The sequence below is a fragment of the Microtus oregoni genome, unplaced genomic scaffold, assembly GCF_018167655.1.
Source record: "Microtus oregoni isolate MIOR12 unplaced genomic scaffold, Mior012 000008F_ref0000371, whole genome shotgun sequence".
In the NCBI taxonomy this organism is placed as follows: Eukaryota; Metazoa; Chordata; class Mammalia; order Rodentia; family Cricetidae; genus Microtus; species Microtus oregoni.
Window position 1 is genome coordinate 22,242,759 of NW_024543067.1, and position 22,970 is coordinate 22,265,728.

At 39.4% G+C, this 22,970-nt stretch overlaps 1 protein-coding gene across 1 annotated transcript in view; it reads right to left on the bottom strand.

Moving 5' to 3' along the window:
• Positions 1-9,040: 9,040 nt before the first annotated feature.
• Positions 9,041-22,970, bottom strand: part of Cpne3 (copine 3) — a 52,012-nt gene continuing 38,082 nt past the window's right edge. The window contains exons 12-16 of the mRNA XM_041657083.1: positions 19,512-19,566; positions 17,849-17,900; positions 16,396-16,529; positions 15,185-15,421; positions 9,041-13,348 (exon numbers count right to left, since the gene is read on the bottom strand). Coding sequence (XP_041513017.1) covers positions 13,238-13,348; positions 15,185-15,421; positions 16,396-16,529; positions 17,849-17,900; positions 19,512-19,566 — 589 coding nt within the window. The 3' untranslated portion in view covers positions 9,041-13,237. The remainder of the gene's footprint in view (positions 13,349-15,184; positions 15,422-16,395; positions 16,530-17,848; positions 17,901-19,511; positions 19,567-22,970) is intronic.

Consider the following 22,970-nt stretch of genomic DNA (forward strand, 5'->3'; position numbering starts at 1 on the left):
CAGCAGCCTTAAGGGCTTGGGACAGGGTACAAGACCCAGGACAGAGAATGGAATCATTTGTCAGAGTTAAACAGGGTCAGAGAGAACCCTTTAGTGACTTTTTACAAAGATTAACTAAGGCTGTACAAATAGGGATATCTGACCCAGAAGCAAGACGTATAATGATTGAGTCTTTGGCTTATGAAAATGCAAATGTGGAATGCAAAAGGATTTTGGGTCCTTTAAAGCTCAGATCAGTGCCCTTGGAAGAATGGGTATTGCATACACTCAATGTTGATACATTTGATTACGGCACTGAAGCATGGGTAGAAGAAGCAATTTCCAATGGTAAAAGGAGACACCAGAATAACAAATGTTTTAATTGTGGCAAAATGGGTCAAATGAAAAGGAATTGTAGACAACGGATTTTCAGAAATAATAATAATAATAATAATAATAATAATAATGCATCTTTCAGATATCATCATCATAATAATAATGCATCTTCTAGGAATAACAGAAATAGGACTCAGCCTTCAGGTTTATGTAGAAGATGTGGAAAAGGCAGACATTGGACGAATGAATGCAGGTCTACAAGAGATAGACAAGGCAACCTGATACAGTCGGGAAACGTGAGAGGGGGGCCTCACAGGCCCCCATGACAAACATGATTCAGTCATTTCCAGTTTCTGCAGAGAACGTGCCTCATCAGGACAATTAGGAAGCCCCATGCCTACTGTTACAAGCAATAATGATCAGAAAGATAAGTTACGTGTGTTTTGGCAAACTTCTATAAATGATCAAAGACCTAAACTGAGAGTGTGTGTAAATGACATTTTTATTACTGGCCTGCTGGACACAGGTGCTGAAGTATCATTAGCCCAGAATCTTGGCATCCGTATTGGCCTCTTCAGAATGTAAATGTTCAGCTCCTGGGAATTGGAACCCTATCTCGAGTAAGGCAGAGAACGAGATGGGTTGAATGTATAGGGCCAAAGGAACAAATAGGAAAATTAAGGCCATATGTAGCCAATATCACAATGAATTTATGGGGTCGTGACCTATTACAACAATGGAATACCGAAATTAACATCCCTGCTACTTCTAGAGCCTATATTTCTGAGAATAATATTAAAAGATATTACAAACGGAGAACCAGCCATTTGGGCTGTACAAGAACAAGCAATTGATGTCCCTTCAGAGGTACCAACAGCCTTGCCTCTAAAATGGTTGACTGAGAAACCAATATGGACAAAGCAATCGCCTTTAGCTGAGGAAAAGTTACAGGCTTTAGAACAGCTGGTACAAGAACAATTAGATGCTGGACATATAGAAGAATCTACCAGCCCTTGGAATTCTCCTGTATTTGTGGTTAAGAAAAAATCAGGTAAATGGAGAATGGTGACAGATCTCAGGGCCATCAACAAGGTTATTCCACCTATGGGCCCTCTGCAATCTGGAATTCCTTTGCCCTCTTTATTACCAAAAGGATGACCTCTCATAGTTATTGATTTAAAGGATTGTTTTTTCACTATACCTTTGCAAAAAGAAGATAGAGAAAAATTTGCCTTCACAGTGCCTACTTATAACAATTCTCAACCTTCGAGGAGGTGCCACTGGACCGTCCTCCCCCAGGGTATGTTAAATAGCCCCTCCCTGTGCCAATATTTTGTGAACCAACCATTGCAAATAATACGCAAGAAATTTCCCAAATCTATAGTATACCATTACATGGACGACATTTTGTTATCCGATTCAAACAGGGATACCTTGAACAGACTGTTTGAAGAAATAAAGATACTTTTACCTAAATGGGGATTGCAAATCACTCCTGAGAAGATTCAGAAGGGAGATTCTGTTAATTATTTAGGTTATAAAATAGGTTTGCAAAAAATTAAGACACAAAAAGCACAAATTAGGAGAGATCGCCTACGGACTCTTAATGACTTTCAAAGACTGTTAGGCGACATTTCCAGTCTACGACCAGCTATTGAAATAACACCTGATCTAATAATTCATTTGAACAAAACCTTGGATGGTGATAAAGATTTAAACAGTCCCAGAGAATTAACAGCTGAAGCAGAAAAGGAACTGACAATGATTGAGGAAAAATTACAACAGGCACATGTGGACAGGGTGAATCCAGAGCTCGATTGTATTATCGTCATACTACCATCAAAAATTTCTCCTACAGGAATTTTAATGCAGAGAGATGATATTATTTTGGAATGGATCTTTTTACCACATAAACCAAGTAAGAAACTGAAAACTTATGTGGAAAAAGTCTCTGAGTTAATTATAAAAGGCAAGCTGAGACTCCGTCAACTAGCAGGCATAGACCCAGCAGAAATTATGGTGCCTTTCACTGCTGGTGAACTAAAGAAATTATGGGAAGATAATGAACCATGGCAAAGAGCTTGTGCTAATTTTTTGGGAGACATTAATAACAACTATCCAAAAAGCAAGAGGCTTAACTTCATAAAGAGAACTTCTTGGATTCTTCCTCGAATCGTCCATGATGCTCCAATAACTGGAGCCCGTACATTCTATACTGATGCCAATAAATCAGGGAAGGCAGGTTACAAATCAGAAGACTTGGGTAAGGTGGAACAAAGTCCTTATAATTCTGTCCAGAAGGCGGAATTATATGCCATTCTTATGGTGCTAAGGGATTTTAAAGAACCTGTTAATATAGTTACAGATTCACAATACGCAGAAAGAGTTATTTTACATATTGAAACTGCTGAATTTATACCTGATGATACAGAACTAACCTCATTGTTTCTCCACGTTCAAGATTTGATCAGGAACAGGCTTTGCCCTATGTACATAACACACATCCGATCCCATACGGGTCTGCCAGGTCCTCTAGCACAAGGTAATGCAGAAATTGATCAATTATTGATTGGTAGTGTGCTACAAGCCTCTGAATTTCATAAAAAACATCATGTTAATAGCAAAGGTTTGAAGAAAGAGTTTTCTATTACATGGCAACAAGCTAAGTCGATTGTAAAGAAATGCCCTACTTGCTCTTTCTATAACCAACTGCCACTGCCTGCAGGGACTAATCCAAAGGGCACCCAAAGGAATGAAATCTGGCAGATGGATGTGTTCCACTTTGCAGAATTTGGCAAATTAAAATATGTTCGTCACACCATTGACACTTATTCAGGCTTTCAGTGGGCAACTGCTTTAAGTTCAGAAAAAGCTGATTCAGTAATCACTCATTTATTAGAAGTCATGGCTATCATGGGTATACCTACACAAATAAAGATGGATAATGGTCCTGCTTATGTCTCTAGGAAAATGAAACGGTTCTTTGATTATTACAATATCAAGCATGTTACAAGTATACCACACAATCCTATAGGTCAAGCAGTCATAGAAAGATCAAATCGAACTATAAAGTATATGTTGAACAAACAGAAAGGGGTGGAAAACACCCCCAGAAATAGGTTACATAATGCTTTGTTAACCTTGAATTTTCTCAACGCTAATGAGAAGGGAACAATGGCTGCAGAAAGACATTGGATAATGGAAAAGTCTACTGAACTAAATCAACCAGTTTATTTCAAGGATGTGCTGACCTCACAATGGAAGCCAGTAGATGTGCTACGTTGGGAAAGGGGTTTTGCTCTTATCACCACAGGTGTGCAAAAATTGTGGATACCATCAAAATTAATAAAGGTTCGGTTTGAAGAAGAGAAGCCACTTGGAAAAGATAAATAACAATTGTTTCATAAGGATGGCGAGCATACTGATGGTAAGAAATATAGATAGGTTGGAGGCAGGGTTCTTTTCTTATCTCCACAGGAAAATACTCATCTTCAAAGAAATTGAGGGACCCTGAATATTTAACTACTGATGGATGGACACATTTTGTAAGTATTAATTTTTATATATATGTCTTATTAAACATTTCTTCATAAATATATAGAGCTGGTTTTGAAGTTGGACTCTGGCTCAGTCCCTCTCCAATTCCAAGCCTGTTAGTAAGAGAAAAACCCAGAGTTTCTGGAGTTTCTGTCTCATGTCAAGAGCCATGATATGGGACAGAAAGAAATATGAGTTTAGAAAACATCTTTGCTTTTCTTCATATCTATCATACTTTTCATTGAATATATCTATCATGCCTTTCATTGAATATATATATATATATATATATATATGTATGTCTATATATGTCTATATGACTAATGTTTAAGTTTTTCACAATGAACAATGAGTTTTTCCTGAAGTGACATTTGAAGTTTCCAGGAAGAAGATGGGGCCCCACAACAACAACTCTACCTGGTTGATATGACGTCATAATACTGATAGCACTACTACAAGACCTGTTTTGGATACCAGCTGCACAAGACGATCCCAACTTGGTTAGCTGAAATGGTGCACATCTTGTACAACATTCTGGCCAGACCTGCACAAAATACTCAGAGACTATTTGCAATTTTAAAAGACATTGATCTTGAAATTTAACCATCATTTTACTTTCACAGGATCCCCCAGAAAGAACGTCGCCCCCATGACAGCTGGAAGTAATTCTAGAGGACGACGTCCCCTCTCCCAGTAAAATTTACCCCTGGGTTTAGGGACATCATTTAGGGGTTGGGAGGTTGGGGGAAGAATTTTATAAGCTCAGGGATCATTTTGAAAAAAAAAAAGAGGGAATGATGGGATAATAGATTTATAATTGTGAGTTACTGCTTTTAGACAAATATATTGGTATCGATTCTTGTATATTGATACAAAGTTAAATTATATTGACTATTGTATGCATGCATGTTTCTATGTCTGTTTAAAACATTTTTATGTATTGACATATATTGTATTGATAAATATATATTGTATATATTTACCATATTGCAGTGTACATTTCTACCTATGATTAAGATACGTATATAATGTTTGTGTATTGATATATATTTACCATATTGCAATGTATATTTGTACAGTGTTTATATTTGGAGGTCATTATCCTCATTTGTTACACAGTTGTTTGTTGTCTTAGTCTTTAAGTTAGAAAGATATTGAGAATTACATAGATAAATAGTCATCTAAGTTTGTCATTTATAATCAGACTAATCAGGTTCTCTAGATATATAGAGATTATACTCAGTTTAGATAGATAATCTTCAACCTCTTCAAAGAGCTATAGAAAATGGCCTTTAATCTAACTCAGAGTTTTGTGATAGTGAGACACAATTGCTCCTGGCAACACCGCTCTATTCCCGAGAGAATGTTGAGCACCAAAGACACTTCACCTGGAGCCTTTCTTTTTGGCAGAACTGGCCTTTGGGCAAAGAAATGCCCATACCTCAACCACTGACAGAGATACAGAGCATGCATCAATGGATAAAACAGGACTGTCATATCCTGCCAAGACAGGGTAAGATAGTCTTGAAAAGTTCCTTTCCTTTAATAATGGTATGTCAGTTATGTTAGGCCTTAGCCAAAGTTGGTTGACTCAACATTGCAAACAAGACTTTGGGTGATTGCTCAGGTAGTCAGTTGTCTCTGTCAATTGTTGCACATTTTGGATATATCTCGTTTGTTAAGTAATATTTATTCCCTTCTCAGATCTTTGACGGAGTTGAAGATTATATAATTGTAGTTACTCTCTACATTATTTAGACTCCTTGAGATAGAATGTTTAGCAAAACTTTTGTTCTCAATATTGTTTCTTATATTTATGATTTGTTATTATTGTATATAGTTGTATTTGGTTTAGTTCTGTCTTATTTAGACAAAAAGGGGAGATGTAGAGATAAGTCCCGCCCCTAAGGGGGCGTGTTCGCCTCGGGCTAATGTTTGCTTATAATTTTGGCGAGCGTGCTCCCAGCCATTGCTTCTGCTTTCCTGGTCTCCGCGGGAACGGTGGTCCTGTAAGTCTATTTCTCCTTTAAAGCTGTATATATATTTTTACAATCTGTCTGCATTCGCTTACATCATTACACTAAGCTTTGAAGATAATTATATTTCTTACTTTAAAAATGCTTTTCTTAATGGCCAGTAGCAAGTGACTCAGTAACTACCTATGCAAGAAGAAAATGAATACGTTTTATAGGATGGTGAAATAAGAAAGCCCCCCCCACACACACACATACATACACATACATGCTTGGTCTTCAGTTGGTGAAGAATTAGGAGGTACGGTCTTGTTGGAGGTGTGTCACTGGGGTCTGGATTTTGAGTTTCAAAAGTCCGTGCCATTTTCGCTCTCTCTCTCTCTCTCTCTCTCTCTCTCTCTCTCTTTCTCTCTACCTTATGTCTGTGGATCAGGATGTAGGCTGCCAGCTACTACCCAGTGCCATGCCAGACTTCCTGCTTCCATCATAGACTCTAACCCTCTGGAACCATGAGCCTTAATATTTTCTTAAATAGATTTCTGTGATCATGATGACTCTTAACAGATATAGAAAAGTAACTAAGACAGGTGTGGTGATTGAAGAAAACAGAATATTTCCTATCCATTCTTCCTGAGAGCTCCCCTCAGGGCTCCCTAAGTCTTAGCATGAGGACCAGAGTTGTTCCTAAACCTGGTGCCTTGTGAGTCTGCTAATAAATCAAAGATTCAACTCTACTAGCTCAAGCTGTACAAAGTCAAAATTCGGCTTGAAATGTCTTACCCATCATTTCTTCAGGAGACAAAATAGCTAAGCAAGTCTCCAGGGTAATTTGTAAACTCTTGTGATTTTTCTGGGGAATTTGGCAAAACATAGTGATGATTAGTGACAAGTGACAAGTGTGATGATCTTGTCATTCACAAGACTGACAGATCTAGAGATCTGTGTAATTACCAGGACTGTGCCAGCCTCTGAACCACTGAAGACTGATGAGATGGGCCCAACTCATGATCTGGTTACAGAAGCAGACTTGTAGCCAGACAGAGTCTGGAACCAGCTGAGTCACACCAGGTGATACAGCCAACTCCCTGGCTTGAGAGGCACTGTGGCCAGAATTGAGTTTGGTAACAGCATTCTCTGAGACCCTTGAGGTTATGTTAAGGAGGAAAATGCAAAGCCTTGGAATTTGAAAATTCCAAGTACATCTCACCTGAAACCTATTCAACATTATCCTTCCCCTAAGACTGAGTGCTGCTGTGGCCCAGAAAGCCCCTCAGGATGAAACCTCACCAGTGGTCTGTCTTAGTTGGGGTTTCTATTGCTGTGAAGAGACACAGGACCACGGCAACTCTAGGAAAACATTTAACTGGGGTGGCTCACTTACATTTCAGAGATTCAGTCCATTATCATCATGGTGGAACATGGCAGCATGAAGGCAGACATAGTACTGGAGAAATAGCTGAGAGTCCTACATCTTGCGGCCAATAGTTAGTGGCCTGAGTGTCACACAGAATGTGAGCATAGGACTTCGGGCTGATGAGGGAGGGGGATTTGATCGGGGGAGGGGGAGGGAAATGGGAGGCGGTGGCAGGGAGGAGGCAGAAATCTTTAATTAATTAATTAATTAATTAAAAAAAATGTGAGCATAGGAGACCTCAAAGCCCACACCCACACTGACACACTTCCTCCAACAAGGCCACACCTGTTTCAATAAGACCACTGTTCCTAGCAGTGCCATTCCCTATGAGTTTATGGGGTCAACTTCATTCAAAACCAACACATTTCACTCCACGGCCTCATAACTTATAACAATATCATGATGTAAAATGTATTTAGTCCAACTTCAAAAGTCCCCATAGTCTAATAGTAGAGTCTCTACAATGTTTAAAAGTCTCTTCTAAGAATCATGCAGTCTCTTAACTTACCATTCCAAAATGTAGAGAAGGGAGCATAGTGACAAAATGCTGAACCAAAGCAAGACTGGAAACCAGACGGACTAACTCCAAACTCCATCTCCATATCTGATATCAAAATGCTTTTCAGAACTCCAACTTCTTTCACTTTTGGTGACTGCAGCACACTTCTTTTTCCTGGACTGGTTCCACTCCCTGTTAGCAATTTTCTTCAGCAGATATGCCATGGCTCTGGTGTCTTGGGGTCTCTAAGGCAATCCAGGCTTCACCTTCACAACTTCACATAATGACCTCTAGACCTCCATTCAAGAAAACATTTAGTTGGGGTGGCTTACAGTTTCAGAGGTTTAGTCCATATAGTGGTTTGAAAGGAAATGGCCTCCAAGGGAGTGGCACTATTAGGAGGTTTGATTTTATTTTACACTCTCAGAGTAATCATAGTATTGCCTGCAGATCAAGAAGCAGCACTCTCAGCTCCTTTTCCCATACCCTGTCTGCCTGCATGGTGCCAAGCCCCACCATGGTAAAGAACTAAAACTCTGAAACTGTAAGATACTCCAGTGAAATGTTTTCCATTATAAGAGCTGCTGTAGTCATGGTCCCTTCACAGCAACAGAAACCCTAAGGTAGCTTCATATCTGATGTTTAACCTTTATCAGTTACCATTCAGTTCTCAGCCTATTCAGTTATCAATGCTTCCATCACAGGCACAGGTCAGTCACCGCAAAAGTGGGTTCCCGAGGCAAAGGATAAGCTCTTCCTCTCACGTATTCTCTGCCCTTCTACTACGCTATGAAACAGCAGAGGCTCCCTTTAGATGCCTGCATCATGCTCTTGAACTTTTGCACCTGGGTTATTTATAAATTACTCAGTCTATGTAGTTTTTAATGGCACCCAAAATTAAGCTAATTTTCTATTTATTTCTAATTTTTCTATTATTTTTCTTGTGTATGGTACACGAGTATGTGAGTGTGTGCAGGATGCACAGGCCAGAGGGCACTGAGTGTTCCCTTCTGCTCTCTGTCTTATTCCATCAAGTAAGGCCTCTCACTGAACATGGACCTTGCCAGTTCTCAGCTAGGCTAATAGCCAACAACTCCCAGAAATCCTTTATCTGTTCCCTCCAGTGCTAAGGTTAGGTCCGCATGCCTATGCATGGCTTATTATAGGGGGTCTAGGGATCTGAACTCAGATCCTCAAACTTATGTAGCAAGTGGCCTTATCCACTGAGCCATATCCCCCAGTTCCATTTTCTATTATTTTGGTAAGATGTAGAGAAATAAAAATGACAACAACACAGCCCTGTTACATCAAGAAGTAACTTTATCCAAAGGGAATTCACACAGAAGATACATGTGACATGAATTCATGTATGGTAAGTTGTGTACATACTGTGACATCCACAGCAACACAACTGCTCACAATTTTCACCCAGCTGCTAACTTACCTTACATCACCTTCATGAAAAATAGACTAGAGAGCATTCTTGAAGATGGCTTTCTAGGAAACACACGAAAGGGGCAAAGCAAGTCAAAATGCAGCACAGGCAGCAATGAGGCCCCGAATCTACTTTGGAAAAGTTGTCTGAAGTGAACCCTTGGAAATTCCTCAGAAGACTTAAAATTTTAATGACCTTTAAAAAAAATTGATGAGGTGACTAGACCAGTGGGAACACTATTTCTGAAGATATGCACGTGAGAAATCATGATCGTATACATACGTGTTACAAAAAAACGAAAGTCAATTTGGAGATTTTCATTTTAAAAATGAATGGCATTTGCTCACATAGTGGCACAACAGGGAAAATAAATATTTGATGACAAAAAACATTAAATAGCATGAAATGAATTTGAGTGCTGAAACTAAGAGTTTTATAAGAGATAATTTAGATGTTGTAAATGCTTTTATTTCACACTGCAGTAACGTATGGATTACTCTTATAATCACAACTCTTATAAATAACAAATCTATAAAAACCCAATCATGATGAGTCATTTAAAGAAAAAGTATTTTAAAAGGAAACAATTCTGGCAAGCCAGAATATAAAACTGCTAAGAACCAAACGGCAGGAAGATGGCTGCCAGATGCCCAATGCAAACATGAAGAAAGGACTGCGGTTCTGAGCACCCTCTCTGGCTTAGCAAGCGCAGTGAGCCCTGCTTCAGAGCCAGAGAAGCCCCTCTGTTACTGTATAACATACACTGAAAATCTGTAAGCCATTTCTGTGCTGGTTCCCTCTGTATGCAAAAGAAAGTCCTAAAAACCACAGTGATGTCTTTCCAAGCACAGAGAACTGAGATGTGTAAAACAATAATGGTTTCAAAATAAAGAAAAGAAAGGAAATCAGTCTTCGCCTTCTCTATTGAATCATGCTGTGGAGCCCAGGGTCATGGCCCCATAAGCAGTCATGTAGACTGAAAACCTGACAACAGTAAGGTTTCTAATGTCTAATACACAATGGCCAAAAATTAATTCAAAACCAAATGTGTAATGAATCTGAGGTGTTTCTGGGCTTCCCCCTATATCACTCAACTTCACTGCAGCCTTGGTTCTGAGACACACCTGATGCACTTCCTGTCATGCCATGCAACAACAATAAACCCTGTCTGAATACCTCAGCTCGATACAGGTTACTTCATGTATTATGAGTTACAGTCATTTCACTGTACAAACTAAGCTTCCTGAAGCATAATGCTTCGTTATAGAAAACAAAGACTTCAATACCCCCTGCTATTCTGAATCAAGTCAGTAATTAAGCCAGAATCTCTAGACTGTATTGTCTTAGAAAGTTTGATTTTAAAAATTGTAGGCTTCAACTTCATTGAAAAATTTTAAATATGTTTTGGCTTTGGATAGGGACAGAACTTCTAACATCTTAAACAGCCCTAAACATATTTATGACATCTTGTACTATGTATTTAAGTGAAAGCATTGACAATTAGAAAAACAAAATATCAACCAAGTCTGAAGCACATCAAAGATGCTTAGTTGAGATCCAATTCTTATGTAAAAAAAAAAAGGATATCCACCTTATGAGTAGGCAAATATGTCTTCCTCTTTAATATGTGGTAAAATTGCAAATCTAACAAAAATTGTGCTAAATAAAGATGTTTCTGTGCTCTGTGTGTATGTGTGCAGGTGCACATTGAGGACAGAGGAAGACATCAGGTCCCCTGAAGCTGGGTCACAGCCAATTGTGAGCTGATGTAGGCTCTTGGAACCAATTCAGGTCTTTTGCAAGAGCAATATATGCTCTGAACCCTGAGCCATCTGTCCAGATCCCTAAATTAATTTTATTTGATTTACTTGCAATGTTTGATATGTATTACCTATTTTAAATGCTTATAAAACTGGGGTTGCATAAACATGTCTTGAGTGAAAGGATGCAAAGTAAAAATAAATTTAAGAAGCCCTGTTATAAAGGTGCACTGCCTCAGGTTAACAGCACATAAGAAGATGGCAGGCACCCAGGTGAGAAGGAGACAACCTTCACTGGGCTATGCAAACAAGACAAGTAGATCTGCTCTGAGCCAGATCTCAGCAGTAAGTGCTTTCTGAGAAGCCTGCAGAGAACGAAGACACAGGCAGCAGTAGAGGAACTCAGTAACACTGACTAGTGTTAGACATCCACTTAAGAATATCTGACGAGCCGGGCGGTGGTGGCGCACGCCTTTAATCCCAGCACTTGGGAGGCAGAGGCAGGCGGATCTCTGTGAGTTCGAGACCAGCCTGGTCTACAAAGAGCTAGTTCCAGGACAGGCTCCAAAACCACAGAGAAACCCTGTCTCGAAAAACCAAAGGAAAAAAAAAAAGAATATCTGACGAATACACAATTCTAAATGTTAAATTGTTAGTGATGATTGGCCACTGCATAGACAGGCAAAAGTATTTGGCATCCAGATTTCAGACAAGTGTTACAGAATCTATTCCAAAAATGTGGTGCTCAGGAAGTAGTACATTTCAAAGGATAAAGTTGAAGTAATTCTATTCTTCAAAACAAGCAGACTAAGTCCACACTATCTAAATGTAGCAGTTGAAAAAGTTTCAAAAAAGTTGAAAAATTATTTGTGTGTGTTGTTTTTTTTTCTTTTAAATGTATCAGGTTGTATGCTTAACAGAACACATTCTAGACTTAGGAAATAGTACATTATTGAAATGAAAAATGGAATTTTGATTAATAAATAACTGGAACTATATGTTTAAAGAAAACAAAAATATCATTTTTAAAAGGCAAAAATTTCTAAATAAATCTATAAAAATCAATGTGCAGGTGCATAGCAAGAAAAGAATAAAAATGATCTCTAACAATTATGCCATTAGATAGAAAATTGGATGATTTCTCAATTATTTACTTTTCTTTGTTACTTTGAAACATACTCTGTGTAGCTGGCTGACATGGAACTTACTACGTATGCGGGTTGTCTTCTGATGACCCTCCAGCTTCTACCTCTCAAGTACTGGGATGAAGTGTCATCATGCCAAGTCTACAATAGTTAATTTTTATCTTAAATGTTTGGTCCTCTCAGCTTTAATGGACAAAGCAATCCAAATCACTTCGCAAACTTACACTGATCTAAGTTATATCAATTCTGGGATGACCTATCATTTGTACTTCAACAGAAGCTCAAGTGTCTTGTTTACTCAGTAAAAGAAAGGCCAAATCTGACCATATTGTGAGCAATAGTTCACAATGAAAAGAAGAGATTTCAAAAGGCAAAATTGTCTTGTCTACAAGAATTTTCCCCCTGGTTGATTGTACATTTTAAAAACTGACAGGCCAGGCAGTGGTGGTGCACACCTTTAATCTCAGCACTTGGGAGGCAGAGCAGGTAGATCTCATTTCAATGCCAGCCTGGTCTACAGAGTTTCAGGACTGGCTTCAAAGCTACACAAAGAAACCCTGCCTTGGAAACAAACAAGCAAACACAAAACAATACAAAACAAAAAACTGAGTAAGTCCCTTGCTTTTTATGAAGACCTAAGTGAAAATAGTTTTGTATAATGCATAATGCATCATTGCAGCATGAAGAGGGGCAAAATACAGAGTAACAGATACAAATTCAGCACTATTTGTCTTAAGGAGCTCTCTCAGTCACGAGTACAGAGTATATTTACTATAACAGTATAGCAACCTGCAAACCACATCATCTTTTAATTCCTCATTTGCTCTGACTACATTTTAAAATGGAATTTTCATTATAGACAGTAGACAACAAGCCAACAAATTCCCACTTTTCCCACATTAAATACAATTCCAAATAGCACTCTTAGAATTTCTATAAATCACTAACAATCACTGAATTTACTAAGCAGAGATATAGACTTGCTCTTGTCCTCTTCAAAAAGTATAAAATGTATGCTTTAAACAGATAAAATACATACAAAAAGTTGGGTTTCTATCGGGAACACAGTGGGTGAAAAGCACATAAGGTAGATAAATCATTCTGCATAAGAGATGGCATTGCTCCACACAGCTTAGGAATCCTGGAGGTGTCCTGGCTCCTACTTCACAGCGGGGTTTTTGGGAGGAAGGAGTTTGTATGTGTTGAAGTAGCCCACCACCTGCTGGGGAATCTCTGCCAAGACACACTGAGCAAGTGCTTCTTTTGGAGCCTTGAGGAAAAACAGTCACAGTTACTATTACCAAATCGAGATTTGCTGGCTTGCACAGTTGTCTCTGTAGCTCAAGCTGGCCTTGAACTCACTAGGTAGTCAGGTATGACCCGGAACTCTCTCTATCCTTCTCACTCTACCTACCAAGTGCTGAAATTGCAGGCATACACAACCATTTTGGTTGATATTCTGGCTGTTTGATAAAAGACTAGAGATAACTCAGCAGTCATTAAAAAGTAGTAATTCCCAGCCTCTAGGTTTGTGCCTTAGGAACAGTCCACATAATATAGGAAAAGTAATTCATGGTATTTATAATTGCCATCATTATCAGTGCTAATATGTGTCAAGTTATTGGGTGCCAGCCATTTCATATTTAATAAGTCTGCTGTTGTTATGCCTCTTACTTTTTGAGGTAGGATCTTACTATGTAGCCTAACGTGGCGTGGAAAACAGTGTAGACCAGGCTGGCCTTGAACTTGAGATGGCCTGCTTCAGCCTTCTGAGTGACCTTGATATATTTCCTGCCTCTGTTTGCTGAGTGCTGACACTATAGGTGTGTGCTTAGATGCACAGCCTATTTTTTTGTAATATATCCTTAGCTTTTCCTTTTGAAGAAAGCCACATTAAAAGGTTGTTCTAGAGCTGGGCAGTGGTGGCACAGGCCTTTAATTCCAGCACTCAGGAGGCAGAGGCAGACAAATCTCTGTGAGTTCGAGGCCAGCCTGGTCTACAAGAGCTAGTTCCAGGACAGGCTCCAAAGCTACAGAAAATCTTTCTCTTGGAAAACCAAACCAAAGCAAACAAAAACCACATTGCTCTACTTGTGCCTACAGACTTTATGTTAGTCACACAAAGAGTTTATTATTCTCATGACTACTAAATGCAACCCCCATTTTAATTACCTATTAGCTTGAGTAATAGCATAAACTGATTTTAAAAGGTGTTCTAAGTATTAGTCACCATTCTGAAATGAGCATGTAAAAATCTAATGCACAATGGTATATGAAACACAGTCTGTGACTACAGGAGTGACGTAAACAGAATGATTCTAAATGCTTCTTTTCCCAAACAACCCCTTCATGGAAGGCCTTCATATCAGCATTTGTAAAAGCACCAGATATTGTTTGTAAAGTCTGTTCATAAGTATCCCATGCTATGGATATACCATAGTTTTCTTCATCATTTACCTGTTGAAGGATATCTGGGTTGTTTCCAGCTTTTATCTAATATGAATAAAGCTACTAAAACATTCACATATGGGTTTTTGTTTTTTAAATATGTGGATATAAGACTGTATTTCATGTAGCATTATACATTAAATCCTTCCATGTTCTTCTCAAAATGGTCAGCCTGATCTACACTGAGAAGGCAGAGTCACAAGATGCCATGTAGCTGCTGAACGAGACAGATGCTGGACCCTTACAAGTGCCTCGTGCTGATACACAGATTAATAGAAATGGAAATAGAATTTAAGATGTAAGAGTTAGTTAATAAGAAGCCTGAGCTAATAGCCAAGCAGCGTTGTAATTAATATATAGTTTCTGTGTGATTATTTGGGTCTGGGCAGCTGGGAAACGAACAAGCAGTCTCTGAGCCAAAGGAAATTTTTCCTTCTACAAGGTGTCTTTGCCAGACAATTTTTCACAGCCATGAGGAAAGTGATGACTACAAAGTAACAAAAAATCTTAAAATGTTTATAACAATATTATTTGAAGTTTATCATTCTGTTATTATTATATCAAAAGCACAAAGGATAAAAAAAATGCCCAACCAAATCGAACCTCTCACATGCAAAAGCAAAGGCAACCTGTTTAAGCCAGAAAGAATGGTACTCACATTCTGGAACTGTCTGAAAGGCACGAACTGAACAATATCTCTTATGGCCACCTCTCCTGATGGGGAACGGAGACTCCCCCCATCACCATCCAGAAACTCCATGGCACTAAAGTCGGCTCCCCCAACTCCTACGATGATGATAGACATGGGCAGCTTGGAAGCGTTGACGATCGCGTGTCTAGTTTCATCAAGGTCTGTGATCACACCATCCGTGATGATCAAGAGCACAAAGTATTGCTGCCAGAAAGGAAAACATGTTCCCTGAGCAGGTGAAGGTCACACAGTGAAGGACTGACCTAGGGTAGTGAGTCAACTGCTTCACTCAGGTCATTGCCAGTGTGTTTCTGGGCTATCAACTGCATAACAGAGCCTGAAATTCTCTGACGACAAGGACCAACTCTAGATTCATTAGAAGTGCAACACATCACAGAATAGGTTGAAAAAAAAATACACAGAAGACCTCTAAATGTCAAAGACAAACCTTTCAAGTAAGCAGAATAAACACTCATTAAACATGTCAAAGACTGGAACAAGGGAGCAATGAGAACTCCACTCTCAACAGATCCCAAACTGCCAAAGAAGGGTTATCTGCCCAGCTAAAACACACGCTTTAAAAAAATTTTGGTTTTTTGATGAAACTTTCCAGAGTAGTAAACTGTCACATAAAGATATAGGGCAGGAATAAGATTTATGATAGTAACTTATAGTATGGGAGTGTTCTCTCTGACCCAGGCACTGTTTGCATTTTACATGAATTATCTTGTTTAACTTTTCAACACCTACACAATGGGGCTCCCTACAATCTCTGCTCCTAATTTTAAATATACTACAGCTTGAGAGATTTGATAACCAACATCTGACTGGTAATGGTCAGCCAATTCAAACCTTTGCATTACAGTAAGTGATGCAATACCAACAACTGATGTACTCAAAGGCCTTCACATGAAGTGTTTTTCTAAAAGTTAATAGCCCCCCTTTTTTTTTGTAGAATCTAGTAAATTACTTCCGAAGCCAGAGAAAAGACTCAAAAATGTAAGCATTATTTTGTTTTATTGATCATTAATAGCAACAGATACCTCTCCCAAACCAATGCTAATTATATCAGTACTCCTTACTCTTGACTTATTATCCTGACAAATTCAATAAACAGTATGGCAACCAGGAAGAAGTACCAACCACACCCTTCCTGTTTCTGAGCCTAGAGCACTTACAGATGCTGTCTGCTGCTGTGTGGCTGCAGCTGCAAACCTGGCCACATGATTTATAATCGGAGAAAAATTAGTTGGCCCATAGAGTTTTATCTGAGGAAGACAGGTCCGATAAGCTTCTATAATGCCTTGGATTCCTAGATCAAAGAAAGTAGTATTAAAAATCCTCAAATATAATTTGTTAACCCACAGTACTGGGAAGCACAACTATATACATATTAGCAAAGTTCTATAAAAATATAAGGTTATAAGGCTAACTAATTCTAATTAACTAGGTGATACAAGTAAGGGTCAGGCTTGGTATAGTAGACGGCAGTAGTTTAATATTCACATAGGCTATTTTCTGCATTTTCTGTAGAAACTGTAAAATTTAAGAGTTTCAAGAAACTCCTTTTGGTCATATTGAATTTAGAAGCAAGTAGCCTTGAGCAACCTGTGAGAACAATTCACACTGAGATGTGATTTTACAGTGATAAACTGATAGTCTAACAGTAGTAACAATAATATTAACCACAGCTGGCAACATCACTAACTGCAATGGAATACACCGTAGAAAAACTGAGCATATAATTCCAGCAACAATAGCTGTGGTGATTTAAATAAGAATGGCACCCATAGGTCAGAGATGAATGCTTGGTCACCAGGGAGTGGCATTATCTGAAGCGATTAGGTGTGGCCTTGTGGGAGGAAGTGCATCACTGGGGTGGGGTTTGAGGTTTCAGAAGCCCATGGTAAGTTCAGAGTCTCTCTCTTCTCAATGTCTTCTTGCATGCCACCATGCTCCCCACCTTGAAGATAATGAACTAAACTCTGAAACTCTCTTTCTTTTGTAAAAGTTTCCATGGTCGTGGTGCCTCTTCACAGCAACAGAACACTGACAACGACAGAAGTATTTTCTCCATTTGTATTATTATGTTTGCTTTGTATCATGAAGGTTTTTAGCAATTTACTCTCTTCACAAAGCCTTAAATTACTCACCTAAAACTGAATTATACTTAAATACTTCCTTGCATTAAAGCAATAAGTGAAATGTTATTTCTAGGCAACTAAGCTAATGACGTCTTTAGAAAAATAGAATTTAACTTTGGTGTCTTAAAGCCTTACTTTTTCTATGTTGCGTATCTTTGATCTACAACCAAATTGGTTGTTTTTTTCAGACTATGAACTTGGAGTGAAAACGTTATTTTCTTGATGAGCAGACCAAGGATGGGTTCACACTATTTATAGAGCATAAAACTTCTAAAAGGAGTTGTCAGATGACATAGGTATACTTAGTATATTCTAAAAATAACTCCAATTTCAGATAAGCACCAACGTGAGGTGATTTTCTACCAAACAAAGTAGAAATGTGTCACAACCTGAAATTTAGAGATGAAATATGAGTAGCTCTAACCTGCAAGGAAAAGATAAGAATGAATGAGGTGGTCTTCATGTTTGGCTTTTTGGCTTTACTTACCATTACAATAGGGGTTTGATGGGTTAAAGTTCATTGGAAATTCATGCGACACCTGTCAAAAGAAAAAAAGTCTGGTGAGGCCTGTTTGCTAGTCCAGAATAAAGTTTTAAAAGGAGATTGCATGCCAGCTCAATCCTTTCCAGGCCTGAGTCAGTGGAGGACACAGATGGCTCCACCCCCAGACTTCTTGGTCTGGAGGGCACTATCAGCCAAGAGCCTACCCAATGCCTCTGGCACCTGGCAGTCTGGCCCCATCATACCAAGCACTGCCCAAGGTTTCTAGGCCCAGGTATGCAAGAGAAAAGCAACAGCTCCACACCATGCCTTGCAGCTGAGGCAGGCAGGACTCAACCATGAGCCACCTGTGACCCAACCAACGGCAATAATGCCAGCGTGGTTGGGCACCACCATAGTAAGCGAGTACAGGGTGGGGGAGAGAAAGAGAGCACTCACTAGAGAAGAGAGAGAGGCAAAACCGTTCATGGGCTGTGGAGAGAGGCAGATCTGAAGACATGAGGTTGGTGAGGAACAGGCTGATGTGAATGCCCTGCCAGCCACCCAAGTCCAAGGTGATATCCCAGCCTGGGCCAGGACGCCAAGGGCTAGGTCTTTGTCTGAGGACCTGAAACAGTCAACAGTGACTGAGGTGATGTCTATGGCTTCTGTTGCCACTGACGGCTATTCAGAACCCTGTGATGCGGGCCACCACCTGGAGCCATGTTGGTTGTCAGAGGGCCATACTGCTGCAGGGGCCAAGTCAATCTGGGTGGCCTACATTGCCACCTGGGGCCATGGTGATATCATGGTTCCTGCTGAGAACCATGTCTGGGTCTTTGACCCTACCACAGCCGGGATCTGAGTTGATGTCCCTGGCCTGTGATGCAGAAGTGGGGAGGTGCAAATGCCCAGAGACTAGGTTGCAACTTATAACCTAGCTGTTGTTTGAGGGTTGTGCTGCCACCAGGGCCAAGACAATTGGAGTGGCCAGTGCCTTGTCTGAGCAAAACAGTAGAGCTGGCCCTAGTGGTATGAGTGTGGTGACCTGGACCTGAGGCCGAGAATAGAACTGGCCCTGCTCCTTGCTGCAGACCACACTGGGTGAACTAGCTTGGGCAATGCTGGAGAGCTTGCCTGGGTAATGATGATGAGGGAAAGCTGGAGGGCTGACCAACCCAGCTACCACCCAGGCTCAGAACCAGGACTATGAGTTGGCCCACCCCAATCTCATCGCAGGTGAAGGGGATAAACCTATAGATCCAAAACAGCAGGATCTTGACAACACAGGACAACAATGGGATATCCAAGAGGAGTCCTAGTGAGAGCCCATTAATAGTGGCCTAGCAGAAGTCAGAGGTCTTGAGCTTGACCAATGACTCTGGCAATGAACCCTGGGGCAAGTAAAGATGAACGGACTAAAGGGTGAACTGTGAATTCAACAGGCCACACTACAGCTTCCATGACGAGATTCTCCTCCTTCTTGTTATTGTTGTTTGGTTTGGTTTTGGCTTTTCTTTTAAATTTGGTTTTGTTTTTTTTTTTAGGGGGGGGGCATTGCAAGGGCAGAGGGCAGATGTGAATGTACAGGAGATTAGTGGGATTGGAATGCATAATGTGAAATCTACAAAGGATCAATGAAAGTTAAAAAAGGGGGGGGGGGAATTACCTGCCACTGAGGAGGCACCTGAGCTCCAAAGCCGAAAGCTGGAAACATCTTATCACTAAAAAAGAAAAAGAAAACAAATTCAATAATTTTAGATATAATATATATTTATTCATATTTATGAGCTTATATTTAAAAAATCCAAAGCCATAAAAATTATAAACGAAAAATTACCTAGCACTTCCTTTACTAATGCCAATGCCAATACTGGAAAACACTCTAAATGTTTTTCTGTGCACTAAAGGAAGAAATATTTATACAGGTTTTTTGGTGTGTGTGACATGTATGTGTGCTATATACCTGAGTGTGTTCCTCTATCGCTCTCCACCTTAATGCCTTGAGAGAAGCATAAATTACAATTTATGGGGCAAGGGATAGCTCAGTAGTTAAGTACACTTGTTCTTGATGATGGGTTTATTTCCCAGGACCTGCAAGTACAGTTCAGGGGATCCAATACCTCTGCTGACATCCACAGGCTCCTGCACACATGTGGTGTATGTACATGCACTCACGCACACGTATACACATTAAATAAATAAATAAAGTATGTCTCATAATCCACTACTTTCCATTTAAACCTCATGTATTATTTCACTGAACAAGTATGAAAAGCCAAAACCAACCAAACAAAACCACATCTTTTTTCTTTTAAGCAGGACTGTTTGGTAAAAAAAAAAAAAAAAAAAAAAAAAAGTCTCAAATGATGAGGTTATGTGTAGCATTTACTTACGTCATTTCATGTGAATATTCATACAATTGACTATAGAAACATTGTGGGAAATGTCACGTATTATAAAACTCTCAAGTTTCTGCAAGAAAACATATGTCCATCTGGAGCCTGCCGTTCATGGACACGGAGTGTGGACCTGAATACAGAACACGTGAGCTGGTACTGACATGTCCAGGGGATGGGTATTCCCCCAGAGGCACAGTGAAGGTGGCCAACGTGCCTTACTACAGAACACCACCGAACACGGTTTTCTACTGGAGGGGTCTTTGTGTGCTCACTCGTACTTACTACATTTATTTATTTATGTGTGTGGGGTCACATGCTTGCTACAGCACGTATGTGGAGCACAGAGGGCAACTCAGCTTGTCAGGCTCGGCACAGGCACCGTCACCTGCACAACCACCTCACTTGTACTATTATTAATTCTTTACATTTGGGGCTTATTTTCCATTAAAGATAGAACCCATGTCATGTCAAAAATATCTTTCCTAGTCTATAGCCTGTCTCTAATGTTGTTTAGAAACTTCCATAGATTTTCTTTTTAAATTCTTTTACTAATGAGTCTATGAACACCCAAAGGGGACACCAGCTCCGTCTTTATCCCTTCCATCTCCCAACACTGATTATGGGCACAAACAACCATGTTAAGTTTTTGAATCGGTGCTGAGGATCTAACTGAGCCTCTCTTGCTTTCACAGAAATGGCTCTTACCCACTAAGCCATCTCCCCACCCTCTTTCATGGATTTTCATATTAGAGAATGTGAACACATACAAATTATTCCAAGATTTCTGCCTCTGTTGTCTTAGGAGCCAGGTACAATGCAAATTATAAACCATTTACTTTTGGTATTAGACTTCTCATTACTCTGAAAGGGGCTTTGACGTAGGGTACAAAGCAGAAGCAGCTGCTTCGCTCCTACTCTAGGAGCCCGAGATCAGGTGGCCAGATTCCAGCCCAAGGAGCCAAGTAGATTTTTTTCAGCAACATCGCATTATACCCCTAAGAGGAAATACACATGCACTCCTGGGCCCCTTTCTTTTCTTCCTACTGTCTAAAGAAGAGCAGAGATCTTGTCACCAGAAACAAAAGCTATAAATTGAGGATGGCAAAGATGTCGGGACAGTCCTGAACTTACTGCTATTCTGTTAGGCTATTTTGTTTAAGAGTATCTGCTTTATGGCACATGTGGCTTATCATATTTTTCAGGTATGAACTGTGGATTCAAATTCAATTCTTTGTTTTTTGTCTTGAGACAGGGTCTCACTATGGAACTCAGGCTGGCCTCAAACACACAGAGATCAACCTGCTTCTGCCTCCCCAGTGTTAGGATTAAAGGTGTGACCACTATGTCTGGCTTTAAATTCCACTCTTATGCAATATGTTGCTGTTACAATCAGCAACATACTCTTACAATATTCTTACTAGATTCACATATGTTACAGATTATTTCTTACCTACATGCTTGGTTCAGTTGGTGAAGTACAGTTCTATTTTTGAGTTTTGAAATAAATTTTAAAAGTTGTTCGAGCAGGGCTGAGAGATGGCTCAGAGATTAAGAGCACTTATTGCTCTTGCAGAGGGCCATTTGGTTCCCAGTACCTACACGGTGGCTCACAATCTTCATAATGTCACCCTCTTTTGAACTCTGTGGGCACCAGGTACACACGTGGTATATATGTACACATACACAGGCAAAACAATCATACATATAAAATTAATACTTTCAAAAGTTAAAAACAAAACTGCTAGAGCAAATTCTTCTTGCCTTTCTCCCTCCCTTCCGTCTTTCCTTTAGAAAAATATCTAGATGATTCTGACTCCTTCTCTTTAGAGAATTTTAAGACTCTTTTTGTCAGTATTCCATTGCAGTTCTAATTTAGATTGATTAACTGTGAAAGAACTTTCACTTCATATCATTATCACAGATCTCTTTCTATTTAAATATGGTCTCTTCTTAGTTCTTCAGTTCAATCTTTTAGCTTACCTTACTAAAAATCCAAAATATTTTACAAAATCCTATTCATTTATTATGATTTGTACAGTGACCTTTATTCACATCATTAGCTTAATTGGACAATACACTTTTGTTATGGACGGCTAGTGAGAAGTTGATGTTTTCTTATTCTGCATTTGTCCCTTTTTTTTCCTGAACTCTGGATACTTTCTAAATCTTTTAAATTCTGCCATTTAGGTTTTGATTTGTTAATTACATGTTTTTAAGAATTCATGTGTGAAATTACCCTGGTCTGGTACCCTTTTCAGGAGTGGCTATTAGATGTCCCACTGATTGCCATCTACGGCTCATCATCTATTCAGACTAATACAATGGTCTCTGGCACATATTAGCTGTTAAAATAAATCTAGTAGTAACAGTAGTAGTACTAGTAGTCATATAGTTTTATGACTGAGAATTGAACTCAAGATGTTCCACAAGCTAGGTACTGGTTCTACAACTCAAAATATACCCAGGTCTCCAAATCTACTTAAAATCTAAGTACTGAAAATTCATTCAGAATACTCTGCAGCAATTAGGCTAAGATGCTCTTTAGCCTTGCCAAAAGCTCTGACTGAAAAAATACTTCAGCAGAGTGTGGTGATGCACTTCTTTAATTCCAGTTCTTTCAAGATAGAAGTAGACAGACAGACCTCTGTGATTTCAAATTCAGGCTAGTCTACACACTGAGTTCCAAGCCAGGGAAAGAAGTAGGCCCTTTCTCAGAATGAATGAAT